This window comes from Tinamus guttatus, unplaced genomic scaffold (genome assembly GCF_059628265.1).
Source record: "Tinamus guttatus ecotype Peru unplaced genomic scaffold, ASM5962826v1 Tinamus_guttatus_pri_ptg000240l, whole genome shotgun sequence".
In the NCBI taxonomy this organism is placed as follows: Eukaryota; Metazoa; Chordata; class Aves; order Tinamiformes; family Tinamidae; genus Tinamus; species Tinamus guttatus.
In genome coordinates this window covers 7,007,530-7,027,347 of record NW_028288774.1, presented here as the reverse complement: position 1 = coordinate 7,027,347, position 19,818 = coordinate 7,007,530, and the positions used below count along the sequence as shown (strand labels likewise).

At 35.9% G+C, this 19,818-nt stretch overlaps 1 protein-coding gene across 1 annotated transcript in view; it reads left to right on the top strand.

Moving 5' to 3' along the window:
* Positions 1-19,818, top strand: part of SBF2 (SET binding factor 2) — a 203,834-nt gene that overhangs the window by 140,020 nt on the left and 43,996 nt on the right. The window contains exons 17-18 of the mRNA XM_088525845.1: positions 2,659-2,727; positions 17,591-17,761. Coding sequence (XP_088381971.1) covers positions 2,659-2,727; positions 17,591-17,761 — 240 coding nt within the window. The remainder of the gene's footprint in view (positions 1-2,658; positions 2,728-17,590; positions 17,762-19,818) is intronic.

Here is a 19,818-nt window from a genome sequence, read left to right as displayed (position 1 = left end):
GTGTTGTTGCTTCTGTTGGCTTGTCGTATCAACAGAAATCAAGTATCAAGTACCACGGACTTGTGTAAAAGCCTGTTCTGTTGTTAACTTCTGACGCTGCAGAGAAGCAGCAAAAGGAGGCTTAGAAAAATCAATAAATTATGTGCTTATGTAATTCCATCTAAATTACATAAATTGAATTCTGTCCCTTGCACCGCCATGTTTCAAGGACAGATACTTCTATGAGAATTCAGGGCCAAGTAAAGCCAAATATGAAGCTCCTTATGAAGTAAAATCTTTCCCAAACAGAACGAGAACTCCTGATGTCTGGAACACCAGGCAGCAGCATCTCGCGTCGTATTGCTCGTATGATAGGCCCCGTAATGAAGTGATCTTTACGGAGGCTACTGCTCAGGCAGAAGGACCACAAGATTAAAACAAATTGGTGAAGATTCCTTTGGATTGCATGCAGCTCCTCTGTTTTCTATTTTGGCTCCCTTTGGCACTCACTGTAATGTAATGGCCATAGAAAATGAAGAATCTCTTAAGCCTGGAGTAGTTCAGAGCACAAGTGAAATCTGTCTAGTATGTACTTTGTGTTGAGCTACTGATGACACCCAGTACCAGTATGCAGGTGGCAATTTGAAGGCGTGCTTTTCAAAAGCCCACAGCATGATTCTAGTCAATGTTTAAACTGGAAAGAAAAGATAACTTAAAAAATGGCGTTTTCATTTTTATTTATTGCAGGTATCTCAGTAAAAATGTTTAAGCAAAGCAAAAGGTCAAAACTTGGGCTAATGAGTAATGTAAAATTTTCCAGGGTCATTATGAAGGAAGAGGTGATTTGGTGAGTTAAAATTTTAAAAGGTGGTATGTATTTGTATCAAAATGAGAACCTTATAAAATAGTGAATAGCCAGAAGCGTAAAGCATATTCCATGCTTCATGTGTGTTCTTGTAGTTCCACTGGTAGTTAAATCCACAGGTAGTCTGCTATATGGATCTTCAGGCTAAGTCTTTTCTCTCATGTCTCTCAAGTCACAGAAGAGATGTATCTAGATTATCAAAATTGCAGCTGTCAGTAAAGCTGGATTTCACTTTTACTGACAAGAAAAAAAGAATTTTTGGTCCTGTTATAGAGCAGAACAACATATGCTCTAATGCTAAATAATGTTGCAAGTTACAAAGAATGTAACTCTTAATTTTCACTGAAAAAAAGCTAATGATTTCAATAGAAGAAGGATCTCATCCAAAAAATTATCTGAAAAATCAGATTACAATTTTCCTTTTGAATTTAATTTCAAGTATTTTGTAATAGATAATATAATTAGTGTCATTTTTTGCATTTATTCCAGCGAAGTATGTAATTTTGATTATTACTCGAGAGAATGTCCCTACCGAGTTGCAGAGAATTTGTAGTTAAACTACTTTTAAAAATACATCAGAAATTTCAAATAAGAATATATGGTTTTTTGCTTTATTTCAAGGCAGCACATAAGTTTTTTAGTACATGATAAAATTGACAGTTTGTTTACTTGGACTTTTATCTCTGATGAGATGGAATATAAATGTATGAATCCTAACACAGATGAACATGGAACAGATATCATGGTCAGATACTGGAGATAGTTATTGGGAGCTGAGGTTGAGTTGAAGGGAGCCCACTGTAGGAGTGAATGTTGAAGAAAAAAAGAAAACGATGAAAAGAAAAAAAATAAGAGAGAAATGATGAGTTCAAATGGAAATGTTTTCCATTCGTCACCAAGAGGCACAGTGATAGTGCATTTCTCTCAAAGAAGTATGTGCGTTACTAGTATGTGTGTTTTTCAGTGCTGACAAAAAGAGCTGAGGAAAAGATCAAGTTACCAATAAATAAAATAAAATAAAATACCCTCACAGAAAGAGACTGTGCTGGGGGAAATAATCAAGACGTTGCCATCACTTTTTTTGTTGTTGTTGAATATCGTTTGTTCGATATTTAAAACAATCTTGAAAATTCAAGTAGTTTGTTTTTTCCGTATGAAGTTGCAGTTTGGTTCTGATTTCATTTGAAAGCCTTCCACAATAAGGCCCGTGTCTTCATTGCGGTAGTCAGGCGTGGGTTTGCCTTGGTGCGCCTTTCCAGGCTAGGGGGACGTGAAGGACGCGCCTGCCTGTTGAAGGAGGCATTCGAGACAGAGGGGTTTTACCTTCTTTTGCAGTTAACCGTGTCAAACTTCTGGAGAGGCTGTGGAGGTGATTATTTTGTATTAGGTAATGTCTCTCTCCACGTGTGAACTTCTGATGCATTCTGAGGGTGTTGCATCGCTTTCATTACAGTTTGCTGCAATTCTAAGTGGAAGCAAGGAACCTTCTGTTGTTGCCCAAGGGAGGCATGCTTTTCTTTGCGTACGTAAACTGTGTCAGCGAACTTTTAATTTTCCACACATAGGAATGAAAAAATCTGCTAATAAATTCCTTTAAGCATCATAGCAATATCTATGCAGCAGACGTTGAGGAAGGAAACATGTATGTATACACACACGCCCATATGTATTACTTTTGTGTTAAATGAAATGATTGAAAGGTAAGCCATATGTGAAGGGACAGTCAGAGGGTTTTACTAAAACAAAAATGAAAGTATATAATGCATAATTTTGAAAATGGTTTTGCTTAATTTCATTTTATGTTTTTCTTTAAGGATTGTTCATCTTCAGAAGAATATAGCATTGCAGCAGCATTGCTACCCCTGATGACTGCTTTCTATAGGGTAAGTTTTGTTTGGTCTTCATTAAAATCCACACCTATTTTGTATCTCTTTGTGTGCATTGCTGAAAGTAACAACAAGAAATGCATAATGAGTAGAAAACCTCATGCTAAAGCTTTTTTATGTCACTAGAAGTCTTTTAATTTTTTTTACGGCCTCTGCACCAGAGCTGCACTTGTCTAGGATATTTTGTGATGATGATTATGATAAATTAACCCAGAACTAAGCACAGACTTTATGTGATGGGTTAGAGAGTTACCTGAATTATAGTTAACAGCCGAAATAATTGAAAAGAATAATTTTTGGTATTGCTGTGTAAAAGCCATTAATCAAAGTACTTTTGTTTAATATTGCATCTTAAGCATTGACCAGCAAGTACCTGTTACATTTTCAAGGTCTGTGTAATTGCAGATTTGCAATATTAAGCTATAAATTGTTTTAATGGAATATTTCTTTTCATTTTTTGTGTGTTTTTTGTTGGTGGTGGTAGTTTTTCTTCTCTCTTGTATAGAGTTTGATAGTCTAGTGAAAATACAATATGACAGAAAATATAAAAGTGTAAATGATGGTAATCCTGTAAGTAGAATCATTAACTGTTTTGAGACCAGAATTTGTGTAGTATTGATATAGTTACTTCCATATCCCTTTGGATCGGTATAGTGGGTGTTTCAGCAGTTCTGGTTAGCACTAATGTCAGTATTTAGGGTATACAGGTCCCCGTAGATAATCAGGGACAGCAACCTAGCAATTGTGGTGCCAGTTAATCTTTATTTAGTGTCAATATCATTATACAACCCAGTTTGAGAAACCGGTTGGTAAGTGCTTTTGATGGATAAGTCATGGTATTATACTGCACCATAGGAGTTAGTGACAGTCCAGCCTAGATATTGATCATAACAACTGCAAAAAATGTATCTGCTCATTCACACAATGCATGAGGCATTTATGCGTAAACCTAAAGAAAATGCAGAGATTCCTTTTCTGACTGAATGCAAATCAAGGATATAGTGAGCAAAATTTTTCAGGAAAAGTGAGCTAAAAAATTAAACTGTGCTTTTAAAATCAAACTAAAGGCTAAAGTTGAAAAAAATCTTTTTTTCTATAGTAGAACTAGATTCTGTGATGTACTTTAAAAAAAAAAAAAAAAAAAAAAAGAAAAGGAAAAAAGAAAAGAAAACATTCCTAGTCGTAACACGGAAAAATTGCTCAACAGCAGTAACAGCTTTGACAAAGTCATATGTATAGGAAGTTACTTGAAATCTCGCATGTAGGACAGTATTTACTACATATATAGAATCATAGAATCATAGAATGCTTAGGGTTGGAAGGGACCTCTAGAGATCATCTAGTCCAACCCCCCTGCATACGCAGGGACACCTAGAGCACGTGGCACAGGACTGCATCCAAGCGGGTTTTGAAGATCTCCAGAGAAAGGAGACTCTACAACCTCTCTGGGCAGCCTGTTCCAGTGCTCTGTCACCCTCACTGTTAAGAAATTTTTCCTTAAGTTCCTATGGAATTTTTGATGTTTCAGTTTCTGGCCATTTCCTCTAGTCCTATCAGTGGCCACCACTGAAAAGAGACCATGACCGTCCTCTGCACTCCCTCCCTTGAGGTATTTATATACACTGATTAGATCCCCTCTCAGCCTTCTCTTCTCCAGGCTGAACAGGCCCAGCTCCCTCAGCCTCTCCTCATAGGGCAGATGTTCCAGGCCCCTGATCATCCTTGTAGCCCTGCGCTGGACTCTCTCCAGCAGCTCCACATCCCTCTTGTACTGTGGAGCCCAGAACTGGACACAATACTCCAGATGCGGCCTCACCAGGGCTGAGTAGAGGGGCAGGATCACCTCCCTCGACCTGCTAGAGATGCTCTTCTTAATGCAGCCCAGGATTCCATTAGCCTTCTAGGCCACGAGGGCACACTGCTGCCTCATGGTCAACTTATCATCCACCATGACACCCAGGTCTTTCTCTGCAGAGCTGCTCTCCACAAGGTTGGTCCCCAAGCATATAGAGCAGAAAGCAATAGATTTTCTCACTTCCTATTTGGACTTTGAAAAAGTTTTAGTTTATTTATATTAGAACTGGGCACCATAATCCCAAGATTGCTTTCTAGAGAGAGTTTACAGAATATATATGTTCTTTTCTATAAGCCAGCATGGTCAGATATTAGATTTTTGAATACTGACAAATAAACTTCCTGTATCATCTCTAATTGCATGCATCTTTTTCTGTCACCTCTCTTTTGAGTACTTGAGTATCAGGATCGTATTTTTTGTACCATTTGTTGCCACTGTACCTGGTACAGTGAAAGACAATGAAAATGGCCAGGATGGTCCACATAGCTCTCTTATCTTGAGAGGTGCAGGAGCATTTTTAGATGTTGCAACAGTTTGGTTCCTTTACGTGCATTTAGTATTACTGCATCAAGCAATATTCCAAATCAAGTTTGATCAAATGTATATTAAAAAAAGTACATAAAAGATAATTTATTTTGCATGGAGTATTCTGAATGTTGAAATAAGCTGGAGTAAGTTTTTCATTTCATAAGGAAGAAGAGTAAAAAGTCAGACTGAACATAGACTGTTTTAAAGTAATTTCTTCTAAACAGTACTTTTTTCAGTAGGAGTAATGACATCTCGCACATTCTCCCACAGAAAGTTCACTGACATCTTTGATCTAATAAAATAGTCCCGTACTTAACTGTTTGCGTCCTGTCTGACCTGTCCCATACTCAGGAAGTTGAGAGTCCCTTGATGTAAGATATTCTTAATGTTTCAGACCTTACTTAAAAAACAAAGTAACCTGACTGTCACTTGCGAAAGCCAGCTGTTAATGCATAATAGAAAAAGAATTTTGTTTTTCCCAGAGCTAATCCTCAGGTTAAGTGATGGTCCCCTTTGGTATGTCCCATAAGATACAATTGTTTGGCCAAGTATTTATTTTGGTATAAAACCTAGTTATTTTTACTAAACCCACTAATATGTTGTTCGGCACATAAAATCAGTAGACAGGCTTCGCAGGGATTAATTAAAATTTGAGTGAAACATTTAGAACATTTTTTCAGCTTCTTAGAGGTTTTAGAAATTTTATCCTGGATGGTAATCAGTGTGTTCTACCTGCCATTGAGTCTTTATAGGAACAGTGATCTGTGTCATCATTCTCAAGGGTAGGAAAAAATGGGTGGTATTTTTCCACCTCCTTAAAATCTCTCTTGCACTGGGTTTCCCTTGCTAGAATGATGAAAGTTTATTGCTTATCACAGCATATTACTGTCTCTCGGGTGAGTTCAGAGGAATGTGAAAACTACAAATCAAGGTCATAAGGGAGATATCTGTTTTTATTAAAATACATTCTGAGAAAAATGGCATGTTTACATTATCAAGCTTTTCTGCTGAATTGCATGTCAATTTTATTTAGTTACCATGTGCAATATAGATTTGTCTCGCTCCCCCTTCAAGTTGCATTGTGTTTCTGGTAGGCAAAGTACAGGCAGTTGTAGGCAGCACTGTTGCTTCTGGAGATACGTACAGAACTCTAGCCTTGACTGTGATTTTTCTTTCTGTGTTTTCCAAAAATCCTCTAGTAGTATTTGGGAATGCGTACTTGTTTTTACTGATGTTTCTCTTGTCAGCATATCATGTTAAATGGCAAGCATTTTAAATGTAATTTGACCTGGCCTTGTAGAGATTGCAGAGTGTTCTTGGTAGCCAGGCATAGACAATAGGAACTATGAACCTAAGTGACAGGTTTTCTTCGCACGTGCAATCAGCATTACTGCAGCCAGCGGTTTCCACATCAGATTAGCAGTGAGAAATCCTGTCATAAGTGTAAGAATGTGGTAGAGTTAATCAGATGAATGTGTACTTTACCCTGTGTATTTGCTATACACAAAATTGCTGTGGGATTTCTTTTTATAATGATATATTGCTAATGCCATTCCTGTGGCTGTAGATGAAGTAGGAAAAAAAAAGTTATAATACATCATCACAGTTCCTCTGTTTAGGAAGTGTTGTGCAAATGAAAAGTTAAGTTTGGGGAATGCACTCAGTTTAGTTACCTAATACAAAAAGCGTAACTAAACACCAATGAAATAGTTATCTCTTCATCCTAAGTAGTTTTACTGAACATGGCCATACATGTTTTGCACCAAATGTTTGAGGTGTGCAAGTGAGAAAGATACGTTTTGAGATAAGTCCAGCACATTAAGCCAGGAAAACGAATATTCAAACTGAGGAGAAAGAGACTTGTTTTCTAATACTGATGTTTGCTAGTTTCCAGAATGATCTTTCCATGGAAGTGGCCAAAGCTCTAGCTTGAGGTATTTTTAAATACACTTGAGAAAAAAGTATAAAATATATCAGAAGGATCAAGCTTTTTTGATCTTCTGTGACCTAACAGGCCTTCTCTGTTTCCTAATCTTTTCACTGTATAAGATGAATCCAGGGTGTTTCTACATATATCTAATTGAAAGATAAAAAATCCCCACAGTAGATATCTAACAGGTATTAGACACTTAGTGAGGCTTCAGAATTGCAGTGATTGAAGACTAGTGAGCAGTCTGTCAGGAAACTCAATAGGGCAGTATGTGACTTCAAGAAGGACTCTTGCTCATAGCCAGCAGCGTAAAATCCGTAGGCAGGAAGTCAGTAATGGTTACATATTTGTGGCCTGGATAAAAACTTGAAATTTTTACAGAAAGTAGACAGAATGCTTTTTAAAAATTCAGAATATTGGACATGAGCTGTTAGCAAAAAGTGACTCATCAGTGACAGTGGCTTCTTGGTGTGTACTGCTAATGTCACAAAAACAAACACATCTTTTGCTTCTGAGTTAGAAAAGGTTTTAGTTTACCATTAGTAATACTTTTGGAATTTTGTTTAAAATTGGAACAATATAAATAAAATGTATTTATACATGAAGATAAAAGTATTTTTTCCATGATTTTTTGGTACAGATGGCCCATGCTTACTTGGTATGCAGTCATTTTTGGAGTTTAGGGTTGTATAAATCAGAACTGTAATATTCCTTGGCACTGTACACAAGTAGTCTTCCCAGGCATCAGAAAAGGGCAAACTGAAAGGATATTCTTTCATTAAGTTTAAGTTTTATTAACTCATGAAACATTCATCTCTAGCATTCCTCAACCACTGCAGATACTCAATATGAAGATTATTATACAGTAAGAATTTTCTGTTTTTCAGGGAATTTTTTCAGAAGATTTTATACTTAAACTGTGTATAATCATCTGTGCTCCCCTAACCTTCTAGGAAATCCTGTCACATTACATAGTAGATATTAACCCACTTGTAAATTAGTATTATTCAGAAGTGAGTGTTCCAATCACCTGTGTGTGATTAAAAGAAATGACATAATAAAAAGACACGTGCTGAAAGACCAGTTTGTTCTGTGTAGAAATTTTTAGTGGACTTAAACCTGTTGTTCTATAATATTTTATAGAACGACATGAACATGTTTTTCAGTTGCAGAAGCCAGAATTAGTGTTTTTGGTAATTAGAAGTGTTTCACCTAGAGTTTTGAATCAATGATTTGAGTGGCTTGAATTGCAGCGCTTGTATCAGTGATGATTTATTTTGAGCAAAACTAGCCATATTGCAGTAAACTGTCTTATAGATTGGTTATATTATGTTAAAATTGATACTTGCCATTTAGGGCAACACAATGAGCTGCACTGGAGACTGTTGTATAATTTTTATGTATCTTCATTACATAATTCTAGGGGGAGGTGACAGGAAGGATGGATGGTTTCTTTATGTGTGTAAGGTATTTAATTTTGAATACAATTTTAGTTGCACCTTTATATTATTTTTATTCTGTACGTTGCAATATTGGAGAAATAGTTTGCAGATTAGGACACAATGAAAACCCTCGTTTCAGCCATCGATTGAATGTACATATGCCCGTCTGCCTATATATGCAGGCCTGCCTGTATGTTTTTCGAAGTTGATGAGAAGACAATAACTTTTGGCAATGGAATTACATAAAATAAGGAGAGAGTCCTTTTATTGAGTCCTTTAAAAACTTCACCAGCAATTGTTATCTTTGTATGAAACTTTTGAATATAGTAGCAAAAACTTATTGAGCTCATCTTAGGCATTACACTGGGGGAGTGCCCGAGTAGTGGGTTTTCCATGATAAGGCACTGGTATAAATAACTGTTAATATTTTCCCTCATGAAATATATATGCTGTTCTGCGAAGAATAATACTAAAATGATATGAATTTGTGAGTATACTTTCCTAGGTGAAGTGAACTATTGAGTTGCACAAAGGATTGGGGTGCATATGCTATGGAAACTCCTTACACCATCAAATGGCTGAATAAATTATCCCTTTATTCCACAGCCTGTTAGGTGTGCGAAGGTTTTCTGGCTGGAAGGGCAAAGCCTTTGTGAGGACTGAAGAGCTAATGCTAGAGAAAGTTCTAGTAGTTCATTATATTACAAATAGTGTCTCCAAACCCTTTTTTTCAAGAGCAATGTAGTTCCAGGTTAACTGTGTAACAGGAACATCATAATTTGAAATGCGCTCTCTTCTTTAGCTACTATAGCTACACAGTCACAGCGAGCTGCATGATGAAAGGCTCACATGGAAACTTTTGTTGCTGGCCAAAATGTTTGTTCTGTTTTCATGTCTTTATTAGGCAAAATTTACAGTGATTTCATTTAGCATTGGTTGAGATAATTAAATATGTGCACAATTCTATTATGAAAAACAATGAAAAACTCGATACTAACAGTAGTTTACCACATAATCAAAATTGTGTGTTCACATTATTTGCAATACTATACCATGCAGGAGCCTTACGTAAGGACCAGAACAGCTAGTGTGCTTTAGTACAAAAGAACGCAAAGATGGTCCCTCTCTTCAAGAGCTTGCGCTGCAAAACAAGAAGCAATACGTGAAGTCAGGCAGTTTGGGGCCCTGCAGGGAAACTGCAGCGGTTCATTCACATCGTTGTTGTTCATGGTTCTGCCTACGTGCACCTATTTTTTTTCACAGACAACAGGATAAAGGTGCTTTGCAGGGACTCACGAATATGAGCAAGGTCTTTGAAGAGATCATAAAGGTGATGCTCAAAGTTTTGTCAATATTTCTAGATACTGCCAGATTATATTTTTCTATTAAATCCATTTAAAATTCCCTTCATGTAAAGATTGCAGCTTGAGAAATTATTTCTGTAAAAGAAAACATAGGTCTTAAGTTAAAACAAGAATCTGGATTCATCCATATCTCCTAAGCATTACTGAGTCAATTACAGCCTCAACTGCAAGTCAGGTGCCAAAATTCTGTGGCCAAAATATCAAACCTTTGATAGTTTTCATAATGCACTTCTGTTTTGAATGAATATACAATACCTGTCTGTAGAATAGATGTAATGCCTTGTTTAGCAGGTAAAATATATCTCACCTTTTATTTTTATGCTTTAAAAAAAGGAAGCAATCAAACAAGAAAGTATAATGTCAATGTTCTCATAATTCTTGGGGGGGTGAGGTTTTTTTTTTTTTTTTTTTTTTAATGGTCTACAAGAAATTTTGGGAATGAAGTAGTATAATGAATTTGCTTTCTGGAAGAAATTCTGCTGCAGAATCATACTTTCCCATAATGATAACATCATGAGAAACATTGCAGGGTACTTTGCAGTTGCTATTGCAGGCCTTAGTGGTTTGTGGTAAGGAAGTGTTTGGTCAGAGGGAAAAAAAAAAAAAAAAAAAAAGGTCAGAAAAACTCCCTAAACCTATTAAAATAAGAAGCAAGGATAAATAATGCAATAAATGTTTAGTTCTGCAACTCAGAAATGGATCGACTATCTCCTAGAATAAATAGAAAGCTTTCCACTTTATTTCCACAAGCATTGGATTACATAATTTGTAACTTTGTTCCTGATTCCACTTAAACTCCTTTTCTACCAGTGATACAAAACTCTCGTTCAACCATAACAGTTTTAATTTAGTTATAGCCCAACTCTTTACGTTGCTGTTATTTCCAGGAAGGATTATAGTGTATATAAATATTGCTTCACTTAGTCTTTTCACCATAAAAGAATTTCTGGTGGTTAAATAAAACCTCTGGAAAACCTTCTGAACTTAAAGTGAAGGAGCATAAATCTGTAGTAGCTCTGTCACGTACTTTTTCCAGATCTGAAAGTTCAGCATCCTCTCCTGAGCACTACCTCCTTATTCCACTTGAATGGAATTTAAGTTTCTACCTACAAATAAAATTCACTTTCATTGAGGCATCATTATTGTGATTTCAGTAACGATCTTTTATTTCGAGAAGCAAATGCGTACAGAGGGTGATCCATTGAGAGAGAAATTACTAATAGATTTGTGTATGTTGCATGCTTCTATGTTATTTTTTTCTGCAGCCATTCTGGATATCTCAACAATTTAAACTGGATATGGCCAAAACATTTGAGTATTTCAGATTTTTTCCCACTTTACATTTTTTCCTTTGCTTTTACTGTTCTCACTGTACCTAAAGCCCATAGCTGAATTTCATATCTCTTACTCTTGCTTTTATCTACCTCCCTACATCTTCACCACTTTTTGCTTCCTTATTTCTCCAGAAGTGTCCCTAAAAATGCAGCACTTGTGAGCTGCTTCATTGCTTCCTCTGATTCATCATGGGCTTTCTGAACACCTGAATATGGCTTTGCCTCTTTCTAGTTGATTCAAAATGTTGTTGCCGATCAGAATAGGATAGGATTTGTTATGGAAAAGTTGTAGCTGTCGTCTTCCACCTGCACTGCTCGTGCTGTGTATGTGTTATATTGTAACGCCAATTTTTAGCGGTGATTTGCAGCGTCCTCTGTAATGCATCTGCATCTAGCACCACCAAGATCTTTTTCTTTGCCTTTTGCTCAAAGTGGTTCTGTTCTTTTAATGTGTCGAGTCACTTATCTGAGAATGCTGTAAGCAGAGCTTTCTTGTCTTCGGTGTTCTTCGTGATTTTTGCCTTTCCTTTCTTTGCTTACCCCATCTCTCTCACCTTCTGAATGGTGTAGTGTGTAACTTGTGTTATGAAGATAAGATCTGCAGTTCTTCATTTTATTCCTTTTTATCTTTTTATTCCTTTGCCACACGTGCCCTGTATTGTACCTCTGTATGTTTTTGTCTATTTTGTTCCTGCTGTTCTAGAGGACTCTTAATAATTTTTCCAGAAAGGTAGCATTATATATTGAGAGAACTCTCAAGAGCATTCTCCCCTGAAGACAGAGAATGCTGCCATAGGAGGAAAACAAATAACTAAACACTAGAATGAAGTGATGGCACAAATTAAAAAGAAATACTTTATTTCCCTTTCCAGGACTACTTAGATGCTAGATGAGATAGGCTTTTAGTTCTCTTGTCAAGTAACCAATAATTCTAAAAGCCTATATCTGCATGTAAATGAAGATACAAATATGTGTATTTTACAGAGTGTACATATTTCTGAATGGAGGTCTGGGCAATGGCTTTGTTGCTGGGATGTCAGTTTTGTGAGTGCAGTTGAAACGTGAGCTTTCAATTAGCACCTTGGAATCTAGGTTTAATAGTCAGATAAGACATTGTTTATCATATAAAGCAAACCATCTCTTTCCACTCCACAGAAATGATTTTAGGGAGTAGGAGAGTCATAAAATATTTTGTTATTTCAATGTATTCTTGATGTCATAATTAAATATTAAATCAGTTCAAAATGATGTAACAAAGACCTTTATCCAGAAATCTTTATTTCTGAAAAACTACTTACAAAAAGAAAAGCCTCTTTAGCGGAAGGATTTGGGATTTCCCAAAACTAACAATAAGTGCAGTCACACACTCTCTGCTGATGTAGTAAATAGTGACACCTCATGTCAAAGGAATAATGTAAAATTTAAATATATTTTCAGAATAGCTGTGTCAGAATTTCAGGAACTCTTAAAAGGGATTCAGCAGCTCAAACTGAGGATTTGTGAAATTTGTAATTTTAACTAATGGAATTAAACTTTGTTAAATAGAGTCATGATAATCTGTGTTATAAAATCTGATTTACAAATAAAAAAACCTTTTGTTTTGTAGGTAGAGGAAGGAAGTCCAAATATTTATCACTTTTTCAAATTTAAACCTTAAAACAGTCAAGGTCTGGTAGGAAAATGTCTTACCCCTTTTTTGCACGCTCTGAACATCTTTTATTCTAGATGATTTTAGTTTACTTAATGTATTTAATGTATAACAGGTCTTTGCGAATCTCTTTGCAATCTTTTTTGAGATAGAACAAGTGAGTTATTGTGCACTATTTATAATTTGTGTACCTTTGTATTATGTGTATATATGTCTGTCTTAATACCGCTATATGGTATCTCTGGGAGATTCTGCAATGTGTGGTTAGGAATGGTTAGGAAACTATACATTAAGAATACAAGAGTAAAGATAATTTGTACTTAGATGTTAATCACTTCTGCCAGAAAAATGTATACAATAATAGAGCTCCAGACAGATTTACATCCCATTTTTGCAAGATTCTAGAATTCTATTGCCCTCTGCTGGCTCCATGGACCCCTCGGTTATTTGGTTGTGCTGATCGTAAGCAGTGGCCACCCTTTTGTTTTCCATGGTGAGATAATGGTAGATAAGCGTTGTAAGGAATCACTTTGTCACTCATATTCTGAAGCATTTAAAAATACAAATAATTCTGAGTTCAGTATTTAAAAGATTTTTGTTGGTAGAGGTTGCAAATTATTTTCTTTGTTCTTGCTATTTTTTGAGGTGAGAGAAGCTTCATTTATTATTTTGTACTAAAAAAAAAACTATAAATACATTAAGTAAACTAAAAAATCAGTTGTAGTTGGCAGCAGTTGCCACTGCCAAGTGGAGACGTTATAGTTATTACTCATTCTTTAATGACCTTTCCTCACATTTGTGTGTATAATACATGTGGGTATAATTTTAGACTAATGGGAAGACCATTTATTGAATGAACTAAAGTTATCCATGCAGCACTCAGGTTTGAAAGCATGTTCATATACACGTGTGTGTGCTTTGGGGATGTTGGTGCTTTGGGGATGTTGGTGAATAACAGAACGTGAAGGCTGTGATGCAGCGTTGTGTTCACATGAATACACAGATAAGCCTCTCTTCTGCACACGGGTCAGTCTGGTTGCACCCTGTTGGAAATGTTGCTGAACCTGCCAGGTGTCGGTGAGAGCTCTGCAGGGATCTGGTGCAGAACCGAGCTGCAGAGTTGCTTCCTGTGCAGAAGCTCTGTTGCATCCCTCTGAGGAGGGCAGTGTGTTGCCTACTACTGTAAGCGGTACCTTTTCAGGATATGAAATGACTGTGAATTGATTGAATGTCTAGAACAGCGCCAAGGTGGGAGGTAACCCATATCAGTGTGTCCTAGAGGATATGTAAACTTTGAGAGCTATTAGAGAACAAATGCTCTGACTGCCTATGAGGTGCAGCGATACACACAGGTGTTGCAAGAGCTTCTGTGCAGAAATTCATTGGTGGTGTTTTGTTGTTGTTGTTTGTTTGTTTGTTTGTTTCGTTGTTTCTTTTTCTTTTTTTTTTCTTCTTGCTAACTATCATAAAATTGCTTTCATCTTTAAGTTTGTTTGGTGTGATGGATAATTCCACTACTGGAAATTGGAAAGATAATTCCTGAATTCAGTAGAGTCGCGTGTAGAAAGCTGTAAATCTATCTTGTATTTTCAGCACTTTTGCATGACTTAATTATTTTAATATGAGTAATGACTGTTTCACACATAATTTAGTGCGGGGGGGTTGGAATTTTTTGTTTGTTTGTTTTGTTTGTTTGTTTGTTTTTTAGTGCCGTTAGTCTATTGAGAGAACTCCATGCAGTTTTCAGAATTTCACTCGTGTTATGAGGATTATTACAATTTACACCTCAATGCTCATTTTGGTTAGCATTAAGACAGCTTTAGGTTAGGATCAAGACAGAAAAGACAGCTTTAGTCCTTTTTAAAGGACTTTATCAGTTCAGAACTATTTTTATGATTTTCATCTGGATCTTTTTTAAGCTGTCAGCCCTTAAATCCTCCCTTATAAGTAGGAAATTCTTTTGCTGCCTCCTACATTCATCCTGTCTGGCAGAAATGAATTATCAGGGAGGGGAAAGTATCCTAACTATCTGTATAGTTTAGCTATAGTTTACAGTTAGGTGAATATTCATTTTATCTATGTAGTACTGCTTGATACTGAACTCGTTTCACTTCAATCTCAGGAATACCGTGCAGATTCTCCAGTAAGCTTTGGGCTCTTTGGATACATTAAATTAGTAGCCATTTCAGTTAGCCTCAGTGCTCCCAGGGTAGGGAATATAAATGCTGCATGTTTTCTGGAATGACTGTGTTGGTACCAAGTGTTTTGGTTCCAGGGCTTTGACTGCTTACAAGCTGCAGTGCCCTTCCGGAGCTGGTATTGCGTGTTGCTCTTTTACAAACAAATTAACTGAAGCAAAATGAGAATCCAAAGTGATTTTGTCCAAGGTTATAATCGGCAGGGATGATTTTGGAACTGAGAGTCCTGACTTTGATTCCTTCCTCTGGTCACTATGGGACTTAGCCATTTGTTTCAACACATGTAGCAAAAGCCAGTGGTCATAAAGATAATCTTTCTGATACTTGAGCTTCTTGATGCATTTTCTTTTATGCATTTATAAGCAAACAATTATTACTTTGACTAGGAATTACTTTTAGTGCTGAATTACGTCAGTATATCTGAACAAACATCTTCAACTTTTAAATATCGTTTTATGTGTGGCAGTTAATGGCTTTAAATTATGAATACAACAAGACCATGTAAATGTTCTGTCATGCTTCTGTCTGTATGAAAATCATTCGTTTCGTTTTTATTTCTGAAAGACTATTGCTATGGACTTGAGGATGAGAGTTTAAATATTCTTTTGAATTTGTGCCAAAATTACTCCTCTTAACCTAGTTAACACAGTTACTTGATTTGGGCTGAGGCATCAAAGGCAGCTGGTCAGGATGACACTTCCTTGTGTGCCATTCATTCGACAAGTAGGCATGACTTCACTGCACCAACAGACCTCTGCCTCTTTTTTTTCTTTTTTTCTTTTTCTTTTTTGACTTGGTACTCCCTTTCTGCAGCTGTATTTTAACTGGGAATTACTGACAGTAAAATATATATAGAAAAAATAAACACCGAGTTGTGGTACTGCCTAACAGTAACTGTTGACTGTGACTTTCAAGATGTGTTGTCCATATTTATGTTCTGTGGTTTACCTGACATTCCCATGCCTCTGTAACACAAGCTCTGCACATCTGGATTTTGAGTTAGGCAAATTGAGTTGGGCCAATTTTATTCTCTGGGACCTGTGCTAATTGCTGCAGCTTGAACAAAATAATTCATTTCAGCAGGGGAAGATATCAAGTATGCACAGATGTTTTTGAACAAAATTAATGCAGGTAACTATTTTAGAAAATACTGCTGTTTATTGTTTTAACATTTTCTGATTTTGACAAGAAGACTCAATTTCATGTACAGCAGGAGGCCTGCTAATTAACAGGCATAGGCAAGAATTAGATATGTTCTGTATGTTTATGCCAATAAAAAGATTAGTAGGAGACTGTTTGAGCTGTCCTGATCTGCAGCTAGATTTAGGATGGGAGCTGTTACTGAGTGATCAGTTATCATTTCCTGTGAACTACCATTCACTGTATCACAGCTGAAACTTGGGAAACCGTTACAGAAGACAGCCACCAAGTCAAGTTAATTTCTGTTTCAGTAAGCAAGTGCACGTCTATTGTAATTCGCATGTACCACACCTTCAGATTTCGTAGCAGGTTACCAAGCTACTTTGGTAAAATTCTTCGTGGTTAAATAAAAATGATGTTTCTCACTTTTTGATAGTTAATCTCAAAATCTCTAGGATGCTTCAGTCTGGTAAATTTTAGCAGCATATCACAGATCATCTCCTCAACCATACCATTTCAAAGGACCTTTTCTTCGATAGGGAATGAATACATGGTGCACGGTCAGAACTTTTAGTTCATGATATACTTGGAAAAGCATAGCGTAGAAAACACAGTTTTTCAAAGAACTGCAAAACCAGAACCTTCAAATTTTCAGTTATTATTTTCTAGCCTTCCATGCGAAGGTTCTTGGAGTGTGGTAAGGAGGTATTAATGCATACTGGCTGTCATGTATGACTATATAATTCTAAATCCTAACTTGAGCAGTATTTATGTTATGAAGGAAAGTGGTTTACAACATAACCATTAATGCAAAAATTATCTTCCAGATTTCAAATATGTTTTATATACATTTTTGTATTTTGAGTGTGAAAGTCATTAAATTAAATATAATAACCTTACAGTTTAGTTTATAACTTTATTCTTTAGTTTTACCACGAAAGGAAACATAAGCAGACATGTAGAATTTCATTCTTCATAATCAGGTCATTGAAATCAATTTCATCCTGTTATTTGTGCTTTTCAAGAATTTTAAATAGTCATTGAATGACTTTTGACACCTAAATAAATAGATCATGGTAAATAGTGCTGTAACCATTCTGATTCTCTATGAGACCTTAGTGTGGGGATCCACACCTTGTGGCTTCCAAGAAGACACCTCTTTTAGTGATCTCTTGGGAGCAAGATTTAGGTGGTGCAGCACGGTAGGTGCTGTATTAGATTGTATACATGCCTTCTGTGGGACAAATTCTTTACAGACACGGTACTGGAGATAATTTTTCTGCAGTACGACAAATGGTATATGTTGTATATACTGCTTAATTTAGTGTGTGCAACTGGTTTGATACACACCTCAATACTCAAGTCATAGCCTTTAAAAGAAATGAAATAATAAGAATATTTGGTCCATCTTTTGCTTTCAGAAATTAGCACCTGGAGTCAGTCAGTTTGCTTACACCTGTGTACAAGACCATCCTATCTGGACTAATCAACAGTTTTGGGAAACAACCTTTTATAGTGATGTGCAAAATCAAGTTCGTTCCCTCTATCTCACAGCCAAGGAGGACAACCATGCCATACAATTGAGGCAAAAGGTAAGAGAATATATTAAATAACCGATTAATAATTTTTACTCACATATTCCCACGTAAGTCAGAGTGCGCTACATGGCCTTTCAGTTGTGCATATTTTATCTCATTTTTCTCACTTTATTTTCTCATATCAAAGAGTCACTGTTAAATTTGTTCATTTATGTTGGTAGTTTTACGTAAAGCTTAATTGTGTCCAAGTTAAAGGAAGGAACGTATGACTAATATGGATCTACTGTGCCAAACACGCAATACCTGAAAATCTCAATCAGTAAGAATTTTGTCCCTGATTCAAGAAATATATATATACATGTACATATACTCTTTTTTAAAAAAAAAAAAAAAAAAAAAAAAGTATTTTTATAGTATCACCTTAACTTCGATTTTATAAATTTGTATTTCATTTCCTGAAGAAAAATATCCTTTATCTAGTCAGTATGGAAATAATATTTGGCATTCAAAAGAGATTTTACCAAGCAGGAAAGCAATGTTTTCAAAATTCTAACATACATTTTTAAAGTATCTGAGGTAATTTTGCTCAGGTTTCAGTAAGTTTAGGTAGCAAATCCACCACCACTTTACTTTGTGGAGATTTTATTTCAAACCATGCGTGTGTTGAATCCTCCTTAAGTTAAACAGATAAAATCTGGCACTTATTCTGATTATCTTGGCCTATTTTAATGTGATTATGCTGTTTGTGATTGGATGTAACCACATCAGGTCTTTGACATACAGATCGTAGATAAGTGTACAAGAAGTAGCTAGCCCCCAAATTAGATGATATTAGAATCACTTCTCTGTTTATAGTGAGCAATCTACTGAGAACATAAACTTGCCTTAACAAAGTAGAGCTGATGATAGTCAGTTATTTGCAGATAATTACTTTATAACAATAACCTCAAAAAAATCGCTTGAATTTTTTAAACAGTGAAAATGGAAATATTGCTGTATCATTTATTTCTGAGAAAGAAGTCAGCTTGGAGCGAGAAGTACAGAAAGAGCCAATTTGTAGTTGATTCAGTTGAAGATTTTTTTAGGCACATACTCTTAGCAGAACAATAAAAAGAAACCATGCTTTGGTATTCAGTTACTGATCTTTGTCAGTATAAAATAACACTAAAATACCAAAACTTCAAACTTATCTGCAAGAGTGTGATGTTTGCCTTAGGAATTTTTTATAACACTTTATGTATTATTTTCCACACTTTGACATACTTTTTTTTCCTGAGATAGTAATTTTTCATATACCAATGTCATTACTAAGCCCTAGGCTTTTCTGTTGATTGACATTCAATTTCCTTTGTTAGAATTGGACAGATTCTAACAAATAGTGTCTGTGGTAGGAATGTATATGTCCAATTCAAAAATGAAAGTATTATGGGAAGCGTCAGAACATGCTAAAACAATTTTAGAAGAAGCACATATACACAGTAAAGAGCCATCTGTAATCTCTCTCCTTGCATAAAAATACCATTGTCAGCTATGTGACTGAAAAGCGATACACTACCCAGAAACATACAGCGTTGTGACGAGAGAGAGAAATTGAGGGGGGTTCCTGCAAACATCATCAAAATGAAAAACTGAAATGGCAAGTCAGGCATAATAGGGTGGAAGGCAAAAGGACTGTGCATGTAGAGCCCTTTCCAGCTCAATACTGTTTAGGGAGAAATGTAAAGAACGGTAGGAATTACAAGGAAGGTTCATTTTTAACTTTCTCACGAGTAATTATATGGAAAATTAGTTGAACTTAATATGTTGTTAGATTAATAATATCAACTGTCAGATTCCTTTATTGTGTTTTTCCAGGATGTAATATAATTTGACTACATGCCAAGTACTTCGTTTTACACCAAGTGAATGCTAGAATTGGAACCCAGTGTGCAAAAACCATGAATGTTTCAGCTGATCTGGAAACTGTTTATATAAATGCATACCTAACCTGAATATTCTAGGAATTTAGAGCTATTATCTGCCTCAAGTAACTGACTGAATGTTATTTCTCAAACTGATTTATGCTTTTCCTTATGTGAACTAAGTGGGTAAGCTAAGGAGAGCAGCCGTAT